The sequence below is a fragment of the Euleptes europaea genome, chromosome 9 (assembly GCF_029931775.1).
Source record: "Euleptes europaea isolate rEulEur1 chromosome 9, rEulEur1.hap1, whole genome shotgun sequence".
NCBI lineage: Eukaryota > Metazoa > Chordata > Lepidosauria > Squamata > Sphaerodactylidae > Euleptes > Euleptes europaea.
Genome location: NC_079320.1, coordinates 805,441 through 823,481, shown reverse-complemented (window position 1 = coordinate 823,481; position 18,041 = coordinate 805,441). Strand labels below are relative to the sequence as shown.

The window sequence follows — 18,041 nt, the reverse complement described above, 5'->3', positions numbered from 1 at the left end:
GGACCTGGGTGGTTTTTTAGCAGTCAGTTCAGTATGCATTTGGATGTGGAAGCCTCTGCCCCCCTCCACCCCCACCCAACAGCCAGAGTAGCTCCCTGTTCCCCACACAGCACCAGCCAGCTGTGCAGAACCAGCAGGGGTTCCCGAACGCATGGCTCACCATGCTGAGAGGAGGGAGGGTGGAGGCTGTGGGCACAGCGGGCAGGGAGCAGACGGGTGGGTGGGACCTCAGGCGACACCCCTTGTTGAGCTGTGAGTACTAATACCCTCCTGCAACGCCATCAGCCAGCCCCCAAATGACAGATTGGGTGGAGCTGCTGGAACCTTAAGAGTACATCCCCCCCATGTCATGTTACAAAGCCCCTTCATGGGCCCCCTGCCCCACAGTCTTAGTGGTCTGTCCCTAATGTGGGTCAAGAGAGCCCCTATAAGAAATGGCCTATCAGACCAAGATGCATGGCAGGTGGGCCGTATGCTGCATAGGGCTGAGCAATCCTTAGGCTTGGAAGCAGGGGGAGATGAAAAATGCAGTTTACTGCAAATGGGCCTCTTCACTCTTCATCAACAGTGTAAAAAAAAGCCATTATTCCCCCCAAGGGGTGCCTGTTGGGCCTCTGGCAGATTCCCCGTCCTCTGCTATGCCTGAGCCAGCGGGAGCAGCCCGTCCTGCTGCTAACCTGATTGAAGGGAGCGCCCAGAAATAAATACACGCCCATTAGGGTGGCAGGTCTCTTTGCACTTCTGCCACGGAAAGAGATGAAACAGTTTCCGAGCAATGAGCTGCGTATGGGAAGGCAACGGGGTGTGAAGCTGCGGTGGATGCTGTGGAAGGAGATTGGATGGGAAAGGAGAAAGCAGGTCTCCCTGGGAGCAGGTGGCCGGGCAGGCTGTGAGGCTTCGTGGTTCTCTCACACGCTGACCATCATCCCATTTCTCAGCAAAAGGATCGCGTGTTAAATGGGTGAAAATTTCTGTTTAACTTTTCCATGGGTGCCCATGAGGAAAATAATTCATGAAAAATAAAGGTGAGGGAATCAGCCGCCTCAGAAAAACCAAGACAAAGGAAGACACATTTGAATCCTGCTAGATACCACAATGTGCCAGAGCCCTGCTCGAGTCTAGGAAGGCACAAGCCCTACCTCAGCCGGGCCAAGCCCAGAAGCATCTTCCTAGAATCACAGAATTTAAAAAAAAAGTTGGAAGGGGCCTAAAGACCATCCAGTCCAATCCCCTGCACCATATTGGATGACCTGAAGCATCGCTGACAAATAAATGCCCAACCTCTGCTTAAACACCTCCAAAGAGGAAGAACCCCAGAGCATCCCTGGGCGACCGATTCCACCCCTGAACTGCCCTTATTGTTAAAACGTTTTTCTTATTTACTCGCTGACATCTCCCCACCCAAAATTTAAACCCATTATTACGAGCCTTATCCTTCACTACCGATTGAAACACTGCCCTATGCTCCCGTAAGTGACAGCCCTTCAAATACTTAAAAGGAGTGACTGTATCCCCATTTCAACCTCCTCTGTTTCAAGCAGAACATTCCCAGTGCCTTGGTTTTCCTCTGGATGCTCGTTAAAATGCCTAACCAGGCTGCCCTGACTGGCATTCCTGGGCACAAGGGGAAGTTGGATGCCAGGAGGGGCCATGACCCCACCAGGCATCTTGAAAACAGATTAAAACAAACTAACGGGACAGACCTACAAGATCCTTAACCGCGGTAGCTAAAATTGAATCTCCACATTCAAAGGCAGCAGCTCTCTGGTTACGCGATGCAGCTGGGAGACAAATCACCGTCCCTCACGCCTCCTCTCCCAGAGGATTTGGGAGGCCACTACAAGAGGCTGTTTTATTAAGAGTGGAATGGAAAGCCAGCAAAAACATCAAAAATCACCAGAATTCCCAATTTTTCCAGTCAGATTTTGAATGTCAAATTTTTACATCAAAATTTGAAACCAAGTTGCTTGAGATTTCTTGGCACCTTTGATTTTGGCAGCTGTCAAGGACTGAAACCTCACCAACTGTGAACCGCTGTCAAAACATCACATACCACTACCTGTCATCTACCAGATACTATCAAGGAAAAATTCTAAAATATCAAACTCTGGATTCCAATATCACCGGATATCAAATGCCAATATAAAACAGCCCTTGCATGTTTTACAAATATTCGAGGAACCTCCAGTAAATACGCAATCGCAAAATTCACAGAAGGCAATCTCTATGAGAGTGTTTGTTGGATGCAGCAAGGATAGTTCTTTGTGCTTTCTGTTAATAATGCAGCAACAAGAGAAGTACGAGAAATCCTCCCCGGATGCACCCGCATGTACCCCAGCAGCCTCACATCAACATCACCCTTGCAATGGTGTGTCCTGGCCCTGATGCACAGATCATCCCCCCACCCCCCTTCCTCTGATGGTGCATCCAAGTAGACAGCAGAATCCTGATGCACCTTGGAGCACACCTGATGTTCACCTGACCCATTCATTTGTCGATTTGCTTAGCTGTTGGCCACGAACCCCACAATCACTGGATCCGCAGGTCATTCTGCCACATGAACTTTTCACAGTGATTCATTTGTTCATTCATTACCTCTTTTTTTGTGACTCCAGGGGGCAAAGTCCCATGCTTAAAATCCTCCAGCAATTGCACAGCTTCTTTAAGGCGACTCTGCAAACAACAAGCACAGCAGCTATTAAAAGCTATTCCAGGGAAATCAGAAAACGCTGCAATCAGCACCAGGTTGCCTCTCATCCTGAGAGCTGTTGGGTGTTTTCAAGACCACTGGATTCACTTCATGGTCACTCAGCTGGAGTCTAAAATTAGGTGAGCTCTGACTTCTGGCGTGTTGATTCTGCAGCTAGAGGCTGCGTGAGTCTCAGGGACGGCCTGGAGAGATCCCAGTGCCAGGAACCAGCCTCACTGAAGCTCCCAACAGCTGTCATGAGAGATGTGCAGCATGAAGACCAAGCAGAAGGAGGTCGTGGCTCTGTGTCAGAGCATCTGTTTGGCATGCAGAAGGTCCCAGGTTCAATCCCCATCTCCAGTTAAAGGGACTAGGCAAGTAGGTGCTGTGAAAGACTTCTGCCTGAGACCCTGGAGAGCTGCTGCCGGTCTGAGTAGACAAGACTGACTTTGATGGACCAAGGGTCTGATTCAGTATAAGGCAGCTTCATGTGTTCATGTGGCCCTGCCGCGACAGAACGCCCTCCCTCGGACAGAAGCGCAGAAGGAGAGAGGAAGGGCCACCGAAAGGAAGATCGGCAGATAATGCGGGCCTCTCTGTGAGCAAGGCAAAGGGAACCCTGGAAGCTCTAGGGAAAGTTGGCCCATTTGCCTTCCGTAGTGGCCCGGCATGATCCAAATCAACCAAATCAGAGGCATATGCTTGCATTTATTACGATGCATACTCTGCTCTGTCTCAAGGGCAGAGATCTATATCTGTTTATCTAAACATCATTGTTCATTGGTACAAAGGTTGAAAGTTAGCAAATAATTTAAATTTTTTGTTAATAACTTCTAATGTTTTGCTTTAAAAAACAACACTGTAAGCCACCTCAAGCAGATTCCCTGGAGAAGCGGCCTGAAATTGTTCTAAATAAATAAGTACATGCATACATTGATAATGTATGATATAAATTTAATAATAACAAAATGCTATCTGCCTTAGACAGATTCTGAAAAATGCAGGGTATTGTCTTTAGATCACTGGTTCCCAATCGGGGGTCCGTGGAACCCCAGGGGTCCACGAGAACTAAATTAAGGTCCGCAAAACAAAGTTATAAACCCATAATAAATTAATATTTTCAATTAAAAGTTCTCTATTATAAAAATATATTCAAATATTATTCTAAGTTTAATGTTTAACTAACAGTTATGATTAAAGTTTATTTTCAAATTATCGGAATTTTTATTTTGAACCTTGGGGTCCCTGCACCGAACAAAAAAGTCCTAGTGGTCCCTGGTCAAAAAAAGGTTGGGAACCACTGCTTTAGATCAATAAATACAATAAACATCATTAGTTTTATCCTGGTTAAACAGAAAAAGAAGCCCGTGGGCATAACCAAATCCATATTTTAAAAGCTCCAGTGTGTTATGTGTATATCTTTTCCTAGATAGAAATATAGATTTATACAGCTATAATAAGAACTGAGAGATTGCTGAGTACAATTAAAATGGTACTGGACAAATGGACAGAACAATAGCGATTAAAAATAACTTTTGGCAACACATTCATTTTATTACAAATTAATCCAATAGCCGTTTCAGAAAGGACATTAAAATTGGCAACAGATGATCATTGTATTTGCAAAAAGAGAAAAAACTGGAATAAATTTTAGAAAATATGTAAAAGTGTGAAAGAAGGCAGGTAAGCCAAATAAAACCAGTTGTGATGCACATTCAAAGGGAACAATTAAATTGTATGGTTAACCAAGGAGCAATGGCAGGAAATAATGCACCCTCACTGGAATTCTTCCGTGTCTGATATTTTTATTGGATTGGTTAAAATGATCATGAGTGGCTCAGAACCTGAACAAAACTGGAAATAATAACAGAAAAAAGAAAAAAAATTGTTTATCCATTGTCAATCTATAGTACCGATGGGAAGAACAGCTCAACCTGGATATATACAAACATGAGGGGGAGAAATTGCAAACTTTATTTCCAAATAGTACATGGAAATATATTTGGAAGCAAAAAAATGTGTATACATGTTCATCTTTAAAAAAGAACTGTTAAAAATAATTTTCACAATGGTTTTTAAGATTTCCTGGGAGGGAATGTGGCATGGCATAGCCCGATCTCGTGAGATCTCGGAAGCTAAGCAGGGCTGGAACTTGGAAGGGAGACCACCAAAGAAGACTCTGCAGAGGCAAACAATGGCAGACCCCCTCTGCTTCTCACTTGCCTTGGGGTTGCCAGAAGTCGGGGGTAACTTGACAGCACTTACATACACACATATTTAAGATCCTACAAGATATCAAAAATGTCAAGCAGTGCTGGAGGTCCAGCTTGGAGGAAGAAATTCTATGAAAGCAGAACCATACGGGTCGTTTCATTAATAATATTTTAAATGATCTGAAACGATGATGGTTCACAACATGAAGAAAGCTGTCTTGCAGTGAGTGAACATGCACAGAGGATGTCTACATAAAGCCCACTGATTTAAAGCCTGCTTTTAACATGTTTGGAATCTAATCAAATATCACATCCAAAATATCACAGGATAAGCTATTCCTCTTCAAGTCAAAACAATTCTATATGGGACACATTGATGATAAAAAGGATTCTTTCAATTCTGCGACAATGTATTAAAACTTAATTTGGGTAGCTGCCAAATTACAAACAGTTCAAAAGTGGGCAAAGAAATACCTTCCTGTTATTTCAGCCTGATATTCCAAGATCTGGGAAATTATGGTGCTAGAGAAAGTACCATCCTAACGGAAAGTTCTGGAGAATCCCACATTTACCAGCAACTTTACAGAGAAATGGCTCACTTTCCTTTCCTATACATTACCCAAAAACAATTACTATGTAAAAAAAAAAAAAAAAAAGGCCCCCACTAAATTCAGCTCCAAGTACTTTAAGCACTAATTGAGGCAACACATATTTTCTGAATATAATTTATTGGTTAAAACTGACATTTTAATATGATAATTATAGAGTGACAGTTGCAGTAATTACTTTCTTCTGTTGCTTCTTTCTGTCTTAACTAAACTGTACAAATTTGTTTGGGCCCTTCTGTCGGTAACGCTTCAGGCATTTTGTTAAATGTAACTAGCGATGGACCTTTTTTTAAAAAATACTAAGTTAGAAGAAAGAACCAGCACTATGAATTGTGCCGGGGAACACGTACGGAGCCAGTGCAGATCTTCCAGCACTGGGGAGATACGATCCCTGCAAGCAACCACCAACCATGGTTTGGTTGCCACATTTTGGACCAGCCAAAGTTCCCAGAACACTTTCAAATGAAACCTCACACGGAGTACATTCCTATAATCTGGCACGCATATGATCAGAGCACGCTTAACTATGCCTTGATCACCCGTTTTGAGAATCAGCTGCCATTAAGGTGGCATTATCAGCCAAAGCTGACAGAAGGTGGTTTATGATTATGCTGATTCTATGACCTTAGGCAGATGATGAGAGGGAGGGCATCTTGGCCATCTTCTGGGTGTGGAGTAGGGGGTCACTGGAGGTGTGGGGGAGAGGTAGTTGTGAATTTCCTGCATTGTGCAGAGGGTTGGACTAGATGGCCCTGGTGGTCCCTTCCAACTCTATGATTCTATGATTAATTTATGTATTAAAACATTGATATCCTGCTTTTCCATCATATACCACAGAAGAGACCTGCACTTCCCACTGCAGGCCAGGATCCAGCCACCCCTCCAAGCTACAAACTTACTCCTTCAGAAGGAGTGGGACCTTCTTCAGGACAGACAGACTCTTCAGTCCTTGAGCAGCTATCTCATTGACCAGCAGCCCCTCAGCCTTCTCTGGATTCAACTTCTTCATCCAACCCACTACCTTCTCCAGGAATCTCTCCAGGATTCCACAGGCCAATCCAACTCAGCCATTAAAGAGAAACAGAGCCAGGTCACATGCTAGGTGTCATCTGCACATTGTGTGTTTGTGTAAAGTGCCATCAAGTCGCAGCCGACTTACGGCGACCCCTTTTGGGGTTTTCATGGCAAGAGACTAACAGAGGTGGTTTGCCAGTGCCTTCCTCTGCACAGCAACCCTGGTATTCCTTGGTGGTCTCCCATCCAAATACTAACTAGGGCTGACGCTGCTTAGCTTCTGAGATCTGATGAGATCAGACTAGCCTGGGCCATCCAGGTCATCTGCACATTACCTCACTCCAAATTCCCAACCTGTCCCAGCAGTTGCATATAGATGCTAATCATCACGGGGACAAGATAACACAATTGCCACAGGGCTGAGCATGAGTCTCCCCAGCACCACCTTCTGGATTCAGCCAGTCAAGTTAGGAGCACGGCAGCCCCCACTCCCAGCTCAGCCATCCTCTCCAGAAGGACACCCTGGTCAATAGGACTGAGGTCCAGGAGAACCAACAGAGATACACTGCCCCTCACTTTCCCCTTGAAGATCATCAGTTAGGATGACCATGCCTGTTTCTGTCCAAAACCCAGGTGAAACATGTTGACTAGGAAACTCTTGTTCGTGGGATATTTTTTACTTCGAGATAACATTACGAATTTGGATTGGAGTAGAAATATACCCCAGAGTGCCAGCATGGCGTAGAGATTAAGAACGGCGCGACTCTAATCTGGAGAACCGGGCTCAATTCCCTACTCGTCCACATGAAGCCTGCTGAGTGACCTCTCAGAACTCTCTCAGCCCATACAGAGGCAGGCGATGGCAAACCACCTCCAAATGTCTCTGGCCTTGAAAACCCAACGGGGTCACCGTAAATTGGCTGTGACTTGATGGCACAGACACACACACAGAAATATACCCCAGAATACAATTTTTGTAACTTTTTTCACATTTGTTAGAGAGTTTCAATGACTAACAAAATGTGTTCCCAAATATTCTTTTGTGAGTCAGAGTTCACTTCATCAGATGCAGAGGAGTTTATATCTACCAGGTTCAACGTATGCTAGAACACAGAAAGATCTGTGGATTTAGGAATGTTACCAGGAAGAGGCTGGCAACTCTTTGTACTGTCTTGGTCCAAGTTTATTGATTTCTGGAATAAGAAGGAAGTTATAGAATCACAGAGTTGGAAGGGACCACCAGGGTCATCTAGTCCAACCCCCTGCACAATGCAGGAATTTCACAACTACCTCCCCGCCACACCCCCAGTGACCCCTGCTCCATGCCCAGAAGATGCCCAAGATGCCCTCCCTCTCATGAATGCTGATTCATTCATTGCTGACAGATGGTCATCTGGCCTCTGAATCTGATGTAATGTTTAGATATGTAATAATAGGATTTATATTTAGCATTTATTTGGAATTATGAATAAAAGTAACTTAATTTTGAAGTTGTAAGTTAGGCGGTATGCATGATGCTAGTGTGTGTAATTTTGTACATTTATAATAACATAATAATAACAGAAAAAGGAGAAAGACTGGTTCAAAACAAGACTGAATGAAAAGAGCGATCAGTCAACTCAACAAGAGTATGAGATTCTTCCATCTGTTGTTAGATAGGCAAAATGTAAACATCTTGTGCAGGATGAACTAAAAGAAGCTGATGCCATCAGAAGTTACAGAGGTAGCATCCATACGCATTGGGAAATGATGCAAGAGGTTGGCACCAACAGTAGGTAAGACATGACAGCTCCAGGAGGATCGCCACAACTTGGGTGAGGGGGCAACAATGTGGTACACGAAGTCCACTGTTGGTCAGCGTAAGGTGATGCACACTGGGACAAAAAAAATCCCATCTTCAAGCATAGGCAAGTGGGGTCTGAACGTGCTGAGACTGAGGAGGGGAAAAGATCTTGGGGGTCATAGTAGATGGCTCCATGGAAGTGTCAACCCCGTCGTGTGCTGCAATGGTGCAAAAGGCAGCCTCTATGCTGTGGATTATCAGGAAAGGGATTGAAAATAAAACAGTCAATATCTATAACAGATCTATGGTGCGGCCTCATTTGCAATACTGTGTGCAGTTCTGGTCACCGTATATCAAAAAGAACATCACATAGCTGGAAAAAGTACAGAAGAGGGCAGCCAAAACTATCAAAGGGTTGGAGCTTCTTACCTATGAGGAAAGGCTGAAGAGTCTGGGACTTTTCAGTTTAGAAAAGACACGACTGAGGGGACATGATAGAGGTTTATAAAATTATGCATGGGATGGAGAGAGTTGACACAAATAATTTTCTCTCTCTCCCAAAATACTATAACTCGAGGGCATCCAATGAAGCTGATGGGCAGTAGATTCAGGACAGACTAAAGGAAACACTTCTTTACACAGAGAGTTATTAAAATGTGGAATTCACTGCCAGAGACTGTAGTGATGGCCACAGGCATAGACAGCTTTAAAAGGGGATTAGAAAGATTCATGGACGAGAGGTCTACCAGTGGCTACTAGCCGGGGTGGCTACCCACGTTTAGAGGCAGTCAACCACTGAATTCTAGTGCTAGGAGAAAACATCAGGGGGAGGCCTTGGACTCTATGCTCTGTTTTTGGAACTTCAGATGAAGTGGTTGGCCACAGTGTGAGACAGGATGGTGGACTAGATGGACCAGTTGTTGACCTTGACAGACTCGGGCTCTGACTCAGTAGAAGGCACCTTCACGCATGACTAGAAAAACCCAGCTTTATTTATACACTCAGGAAGATGGAGCTAAAATTACTTTTGAACAGCCATGATGAAAACAAGAACATTTCCTTTGCTCTCAGTTCAAATTCAACATAACAGTCCCAAGACATAAACCTAAAAAGCAGGGAAGGATTTACAGTAAAATAAAGCCAGGGAGTCGGGTGTGGGGGAGACAGGGGAATGATCCAAGATCCAGAGGAGAAAACCTCAAAGCCTCATGCTGTCTTCCTGGAGCTGCTCCCGTCCCAGGAAAAACCAAGGACAGTAAATGCAGCTCGGGAGCCACAGAAAACAACATGGTTTCGTGTCAAAAGCAAACCAAATGGGAGTTTTCTGCTTGGTATTCCCAAAACTATCGCTGCTTGTTATTCATGGGGTTTCTGTCAGTGGAATTCCCACCACGAGATCCTTGCAAGTGATCTGCATGCGTACACTGTGCTACTTTCAGTGAGAACCTGGAACAAAACAAAACAAAAAAGGAGTGAATAGTTCTGTTGTCCCTCCCTCCACTTATTGAGGAAGTCTCAACAGTTACTATAACAACCCTGGCCATCTTGCTCAACAGGACCAGTGCCACAAACAAACAGAAATGTTTAATCTTTGCTTTAGACAGTTGTGGATGCCTTATAAATATCTTTCTCTTGGCACCAAATCAGCATCTTTCTTAAGCCTTTCACAGAGAATCACGGACAAAAGCAGAGAGTCGCTGAAAATCATGTGAAGTTTCACAAGCAACAGACCAGAAGCAAGAAGAGAGAGAACCCCTCCTTTCCAAGGGACCCATTCTGTCCCTCTGGCTTTGGGATGCCGTCCAAACACTAGCTCCTGCTGGGCACGGGGGCAAGGTATTTATGAATAATGAACCATCGGAGCGCTCCTGGACTCGAAAATGAGATTTTAGCTCCCTCTTTCTCAGCTGGTGGTCCGTAGACCTCACCAGCTCTGCCAGACTATGCCAGCTGGCCTGCTCAGCCTCTGCCCATTCCGTCCCGTTGCTCACAGGAGTCACCAGCATCCTAGTCCCCATGCCCTGATTATTTTACTGTATTGTGGATGAGAATACCCCAGAATCATTAAAGAACATCTGGAGGACTGCCTTCTCCCATACGTTCCTACCCAGGCCAGTTTGGTGCTATTAGAATAATCTCTCTCTAACCTGATCTTTCGGATTACCTTCGGGAGAGTAGGTAGAGGGGGAAAGCGTACATGAGCCCGCGGGGCCATGGCACCAGGAGGGCATCCACTTGTTCGGCGTTCGGGTGATAGTACCTGGAGAAGAATCGGTGTACCTGCCGGTTCTGTGCCGTGGCAAAAAGATCCAACTCCGGAACTCCGAATTTGTCCGTCACCTTTTGGAATATAAGTTGGTCTAGGGCCCATTCTCCCTCTTGAATGGCCTGTCGGCTCAGCCAATCCGCCTCCAGATTGTGGATGCCCCTGACGTGCTCTGCTCTGAGGGATAAGAGATTCTTTTCCGCCCAAGTCAGTATGATGGAGGCCTCCTTGTTCAGTAGCTTGGATCTGGACCCGCCCTGTTTGTTGATGTAGGCTTTCGAGGCCACATTGTCTGTGCGTACCAGGACGTGATGGTTTTGCAGTAGATGTTGAAACTGCAGGAGGGCCAGCCTCAGTTCTAGGACTTTGATGTGAAGTTTGGTCTCTGATGGGGACCAGGACCCTTGAGCCATTGAGCCTGGGGCTGTGGCCCCCCAGCCCTCGAGACTGGAGTCGGTGAAGACTTGGATGGGGGTCTCGTGTAGATATGGTTGGCCTGAGGTGAGATTTTGTGCTTTGGCCCACCATAGTAGGCTTGTTCTGGTCGAGGTGTCTAGAGAAAGGTGTTTGTCTATCTTGTGAGATATGAGTAGTTGGAAGGGGCGAAGGGTGTTCTGAAGTGGCCTGGAGTGAAAACGAATCCAAGGTCCTAAGCCTATGCAAGAGATCATTGAACCAAGGAGTCTTGTTAGCGCCATGAACCTGTGTTGTGGGGCCTTGGCGTAGGCCCTGGCCACTTTTGCTAGTTTGAGGGCCTTGTCTTGTGGGAGATAGACTGAGTTTTGACTGGAGTCTATGATAGCTCCGAGATGCAGGATGCGCTGAGTCAGCACCAGGGAACTCTTGGTTGTGTTGACCAGGAACCCATGGCCCTGCAAGCTTTGTATGACCCGAGCAGTGTGTTCTTTGGCCTATGCAATTGATGGAGCGCATATGAGAAGGTCGTCGAGATAGGGGTGCAGCTGGATCCCCTCCCTTCTCAACGATGCCACAATTGTTATCAGAATCTTGGAAAAGACTCTCGGAGCAGAAGCAAGACCGAATGGGAGGGCCTTGCATTGGAGGTGGAGTTCTGCGTAGTTGAAGCGGAGGAACCTACGATGAATGGGCACGTGAAAGTATGCCTCCATGAGGTCTATCGAGGTCATGTGAGTGTCCTTTCTTAATGCCTCAATGATGGATCTCAGTGTCTCCATACGGAAGTGTTTCTTTTGGACGAAGCGATTGACGAACTTTAGGTTTAGTATCGCTTGCCAGTCCCCATTTTTCTTCGGGACCGTAAACAATACTGAGTGGTGAATCGCTCCAAAGGAGGCACTTCCTCTATGGCTTCGATGTCTAGGAGATGTGTGATGGCATTGAGTGATCTGTTGTGTTTGGCTGGGTTGTGGTACTGTGGCGAAGCCAAAAACCGGTCTGGAGGTGTTGCTCGGAACTCTATTCGATAATCGTGTTGGATGAGTTGTAGGACCCAGGCGTCCGTCTGGGTCCTGTTCCACTGTGGAAGGAAATGTAATCTTCCTCCCACCCGGTGATTTTTGGCGTCACTGTTTGTTCCCTTTGGGGAACTTATCAAACTTGTCCCCTTTAAAGGGTTGGAATTGTGGGGGGCAACCGAACTTGTTGAACCTCCGAAAGGAACTTCGTTGCGGAGGCCAGTTGGTGCGTCTCTGATCCTGCCTGAATCTAGACAGGGTATGGGAGGATCGGAAGGTTTGTGGGTATTGATTATTTCTGAAATCCCTCTTTTGATTTTTCAACATATACTTATTTTTGTCTTTAGTGTCAGTTAGCATTTGGTCTAATCTGTCCCCAAAAAGCTTGCGCCCCTTAAAGGGGTGAGCTAGGAGAATAGCCTTGGACCTATAGTCGACCTGCCAGGGTCTGAGCCATAGAGTTCTTCGAATGGCAGTGTTGGAGGCTACTGCTCTAGAAGCACAGATCAGGGCGTCCAAGGATGTGTCAGCCATGAAGGAAGACGCTTGAAGTACTCTGGAGAGGCCTTCGGCTACCCTTTTATCAGCTGTTGGAAGGAGTTTGATGAGTTTCTTGGTCCATGCATTTGTGGCTCTGGCAATGAGTGCAGTGGTAGTATTAGCTTGGATGGCCAGAGATGAGGCCTCGTGGACCTTTCTGGAGAGAAAGTCCATTTTTCTATCCAGCATGTCTTTAATAAAACCTCCCCCATCCTCTGTAAAAAAGTCAGAGGACTGAAGTGCAGTGACCGGTGCGTCCACTACTGGCAACTCAAGCATGTCCATGGCGTATGGAGCCATCTCGTACAACTTCTTTGCCGCACCGGAGAACTGTTTGTCATGGAGGGGCTTTTCCCACTCAGACCTTATAAGGTTCTCAAAGTGCTCTGGAAGTGGCACCTTAATGACCTGGGAGTCTCCCTGAGGGAAGTAATCCTTAGAGCCCTTGCGTTTTACTTTGGATTTGGATTTGGGTTCCTCAGATGCCTCTGGCTCACTAAGCAGGTCTAGGGCGAAGAGAGCCTTGGCTAGCAGTGACTGGTAGTCATCATTGTTAAAAAGCCTGGGCTGTTGTTCCTGTACAACTGGGAGCTCTTCGTCTGACACAAATTCTCCTTCCTCTATCTCCTCAGAATTAGAAACCCGACTGACAGAGGAGGCATCCTCTCCCAAGGTCATGTCTTGCCTATTGGGATTGGATTTCATTGCAGCTTTAGTCAACCACTGTCTATTGGAGATGGAATGGCTGCAGCTTGCTCCCTGTAAAGGTTCAGAGTAAGCAGAGGACTGGGAGGCCGAATCTAGGTCTCTGACAGGGTTCTGGGCAGAGAGTACCAAGGCCTGAAGCTTTTGGAAATGACATTCAAAAGTGTTCTGAATGAGAGTATTTACTCTCTCCTCAGTCCATTGGGAATTAGAAGGGGCCCCACTCTCAGCCGAGGGTGGGGGTATCTTACCCTTAGCCGTCTTGTTGGATCGTTTGTCCTTGGATGAGGAACCGGCAGGGACCTTAGAGGTCGAGGCGGCACTCGGTTTTATGTGGCGTTTGTGCCCCGTCCTTTTCCTGCTCTTTTTGGCGCCATTCGCGCCTGACTTTGCCGCCGCGGCGCCGTCCGCAGCTTTTTCGTCCTTCAAAGGAGGCGGGGGGGGGGGGCTTCTCCCTGCTCTCTGTCTGTTAGTCCACCGAGGCGGCCAACGGGAATGGGGCAGTTTTGGCTTGTCCGCAAAAGGTATTATCATGGTCTGTGTCTGAGAGGAGTTCGACCTCCTCGGACCTAAGAGCTGCGGTGGCCATTTTAATTCCTCTCCCTCGCTTTTACAGCGCGTTGGCCGATTAGGCAAGCGGCGGGAGGACAACGAAGACAGGGACTGATCCACAAAAGGTAGGTAAGGTAAGGAAACACTGGGAAATGAAAACGAAGGGAATTTTTAAAAGTCTAGCTAAAGGCTAAGATCCCGGCTATGGCAGGGATGTCCTCTCTCCAGCAAGGCAGAAGAGTAAGTGGAAGTGTGGGCGTTCCTCGCCCCAAGAAAGGAAATAGTTTTAATTTTAGTCCTGCCTCTCCAAGCAATGGGACGAGAAACACCCAACGATTCAAGATGACCTTCCTTCAGAGTGGGAAGGACAAGAATAACTTGCAGAATTATGAGCCTTACTCAGCAAGAAGCCATGAAGGCATTTTGACCACGCAAACTCAAGGCCCATCCAGATTTCTTCAGAATAAGAAAATGCACCCAGACTTTTTTTCATGCCACAGTTCAAGGATGTAATAAGAGAATTGCCACATATACTGGGAACTCCACTTCCTGTATGAGAAGGTCTGTTTTATTTATTTACATTATTGTGAGCTCTAGCCCTGCGGCAAACCATAAACAGATTCCAGCAGACGGCAAATCCACAAAAGCAGTTTTATTGGTTATCATTGACAGGTTTCAGAAGCCATATTCAGAAGGACACTAGTAAGGGGCAAAGGCAAGGTGCAGAGCATATATGGAAAAGCAACAGGAGATAACTGGTAACCTGGCAACCCCCCTCCCAGAGGCAGGAAGGAGCACTTGGCAACAATATGGGAATTTAGGAAGACTAAACACGGGGCACAGAATGGCCTACGACAGAACAGCACAACAGCACCTGGGAGCAGCACAATCACACTACCGCATACCATTCTCATGGCCTGCTCCTGACAATTATTTATAGTCCATCTTTCTCACTGGGGCTCAAGGTGAATTACAGAGAGTAAGTCAATACAATACAGGATAGAACATCCTATAGACAATGCAATAGGATATGGATTGTAGGATTGTGGAACCAACCAGAAATATCAACAGAACTGAAGCAAAAGATAAGCATTAGTAGGTAAAGGTCCCCTGTAAAAGCACCGGGTCATTCCTGACCCGTGGGGTGACGTCACATCCCGACGTTTACTAGGCAGACTCTGTTTACGGGATGGTTAGCCACTGCCTTCCCCAGTCATCTTCCCTTAACTCCCAAGCAAGCTGGGTCCTCATTTTACCGACCTCGGAAGGATGGAAGGCTGAGTCAACCTTGAGCTGGCTACCTGAAACCAACTTCTGTTGGGATCGAACTCAGCTCGTGAGCAGAGTTTGGACTGCAGTACTGCAGCTTACCACTCTGTGCCACGGGGCTCCTTAAGCATTAGTATGACGTGTTAAATGATGCAAAAAATACATGTTAAGATCTCACTTACAACAACAGACAGTATGAGTGTCACATACACGACAGAACAGACCACAATTCCTAACTCTTTACCCAAGTATCTTTCAGGACTGCTTTGTTCCAGCACAGTGGGACATGCCAAAGGAGAGAAGTGTGGCCAGTCTGTTCACCTGCTGGTTCCGGAGGAATCTTCACCTGCCCCAAATGAGGAGAAGCCTCATCTAGAGTTAGAGAGCCCCCCCCCCCCTTTAGCAGGCTCCAACCAGGTTCAGGCACGGGGGATTGCTGCATCACTGGTGAAAGGGCCCTGCCCCCTCTGGGAATGGGACAAGGCAGGACCAGCAACCATCCTTCCGCAGACCCGACTCAAAAGAGGAAGGCTATCAGGGAATAGGTCTGCCCCCCCCAGACGTCTCTGCAGAGCAAACACCTCCAAGTAGTGGAGCCACACCGCATACAACAGGGCAAGGCACAGAAACCCCCTTCAAGGGTTCCTCCGCCCTCACTGCGAAGGACGAAGCCCCCCAGCCACCGTCTGGGTGGAACCAGAGGCAAGACAAAGAGAAGCACGCCAGACTTAGTTCCCTTCTGCTCTCAGGCACCACAGTCTCTCAGACTGCTTGACTACCGCAGTTCCTGCTGCGTGTTTGCAGCAATCTGTCCAAGGAAATGTCACATGGACTAAATTAGCTTCACAAAAATATCTGCTGATCTCCTCAGCTACCCCAACACAGTTTCATTACAAGCAATTAAAAGCCTAATTTTAAGCACTGCAGTCTCACACCTGCCAGGAAGTCGGCACAGCCCCCACCTGAGCTAGTGAAGGAAGTTCAAAGTTTTGTGCTGTCAGAGGTACAAGGGTGGGGGGGGGGGAGAACAGGAGGAATCTGTATGTTAACATATATATCTTTAAGAGATTCACCAGGAGACTTATAGCGCACCCTATGCATGTGCAGTTAACCCACATAGGTGTAAGCAGGTAGCAGAGAGAGCTGGTTTGAGCAGCAGGTAACCCAAGCCAGGGCTTGATCTGAGCCAGGCAGAAGACGATCAAATAAACAAGAACACTAAGACAAGTGCAAACAAAGGGGGAAGAAGGACAGAAGGCACGACTGCAAAAAAGCCCCACGGTTCAGTCATCTAAGAGACAGTGCTGCACAGAAGATTTGTTTTATTTATTCCTATTTTCTGTGGACTTTCATATAATACAGTCACAGATCCTATAGAATGCCCTATGCAAAAAAGCAAAAAATTGAATTTTAGCAAAACAAGAATTAAAAAGTCACAAAAGCAAACTACATTCCTTGCTGTTGCCTTACCTTATTGAAGTATTTGTTGCCGCTTTTCAGCCTGGAAACTGCCACTGTTTCCTTGACACACACACCCCCAATTTATGTTCATCTGACGGGGGAAAGGAGAGCAACAGAGGGATGGGAAAGTAAGGGCAAGGCTGCACCCACCCAGGCGGTTCCTGGGCCCTCCGGGATGAGGACTGAGGGGGTTCAGCCCCAGACCTTGAAAGAGAAGGGATTTAACTAATTGCTCTTTCTGCAGCCCTTTCTTTAATCGCATCCTTAGCATTAACAAAGGGTCTATCTGTAAGAAGTAATCGTCACCTTCCTTAATTATATTTAACACATATATTCCCCTCCCCCACAAAATTACACTTAATCCAACACTTCCATAAATGAAAACTGTCAGCAACAGCTAGAGGTCAGTTTTAAATTATTGGCGTCACATACACGAGACAGTCAATTTCAGATTAAACAGAAGAAAAGAGCCAGAGTCCAGTAGCACTTTGAAGACTGACAACGTTTCCGGCAGGATCTGAGCTTTCGTGAGCCACAGCTCCCTTCTTCAGATACAGCTAGGATGTGAGTCCATCTGTCCTTAAGCAGAGAAGAGTGAATTCAGACACCCAATGGCCATAGCAGGTAAAATGTCAACAGCAGGTAAATGACAATATCAGGCATGATTGGATTAGGTGTGATACACAGAGGGGTAGTAGGCATGGGGAAATCAGCCTTGGTCTCTATTCAGTGCAGCAGAATGCATCCTCTTGAGCTTCATTATTAGTTGTAATTCAGCAGTCTCTCATTCTAATCTTCCTTTGAAATCCCTTTGTAAGAGTTCTAGGATTCCTGTCTCATTACCAATTTCCCCATGCCTTCTACCCCTCTGAGTATCACACCTAATCCAATCATGCCTGATATTGTCATTTACCTGTTATTGACATTTACATGCTATGGCCGTTGGTTGTCTGAATTCACTCTTCTCTGCTTAAGGACAGATGGACTCACATCCTAGCTGTATCTGAAGAAGGGAGCTGTGGCTCATGAAAGCTCAGACCCTACCGGAAATTGTGTTAGTCTTCAAGGTGCTACTGGACTCTTGCTCTTTTCTACTGCTACAGACAGACTAACAATGGATTGTTTACTAATGTTATCAAATGCACATTAAAGCAGCTACTTGAACACTCACGAGCCTGCCTTCTGCTGAATCGGACCATCACTCCATCAAGGCCAGTATTGTCTACTCAACTGGCAGCGGCTTTCCAGAGTGTCAGGCAGAGAAGAGACTTTTGCATCACCTCCTTCCAGGTCCTTTTAACTGGAGATGCTGGGGATTGAACCTGGGACCTTCAGCATGCCAAGGCTCTTCCACTGAGCCACAGTCCCCTCCCCAACACTCTGCCCAGAAGTGCAGCAGAGGGAACCTGCTTTCCTTTTAATATCCTGCTTCAAGCAGCCCCCCCCCCCCGTTCAGCCAAACACGACACAGAAGCTCCTGAGAAAGCCAACCTTCAGCCTGAGGA

At 46.5% G+C, this 18,041-nt stretch overlaps 1 protein-coding gene across 2 annotated transcripts in view; it reads right to left on the bottom strand.

Annotated features, from left to right (window-relative positions):
- Nucleotides 1-18,041, bottom strand: part of SFXN5 (sideroflexin 5) — a 90,567-nt gene that overhangs the window by 58,625 nt on the left and 13,901 nt on the right. For both annotated transcript variants that reach the window (XM_056855412.1, XM_056855413.1), the window contains exon 3: nt 2,596-2,673. In XM_056855412.1, coding sequence (XP_056711390.1) covers nt 2,596-2,673 — 78 coding nt within the window. The remainder of the gene's footprint in view (nt 1-2,595; nt 2,674-18,041) is intronic.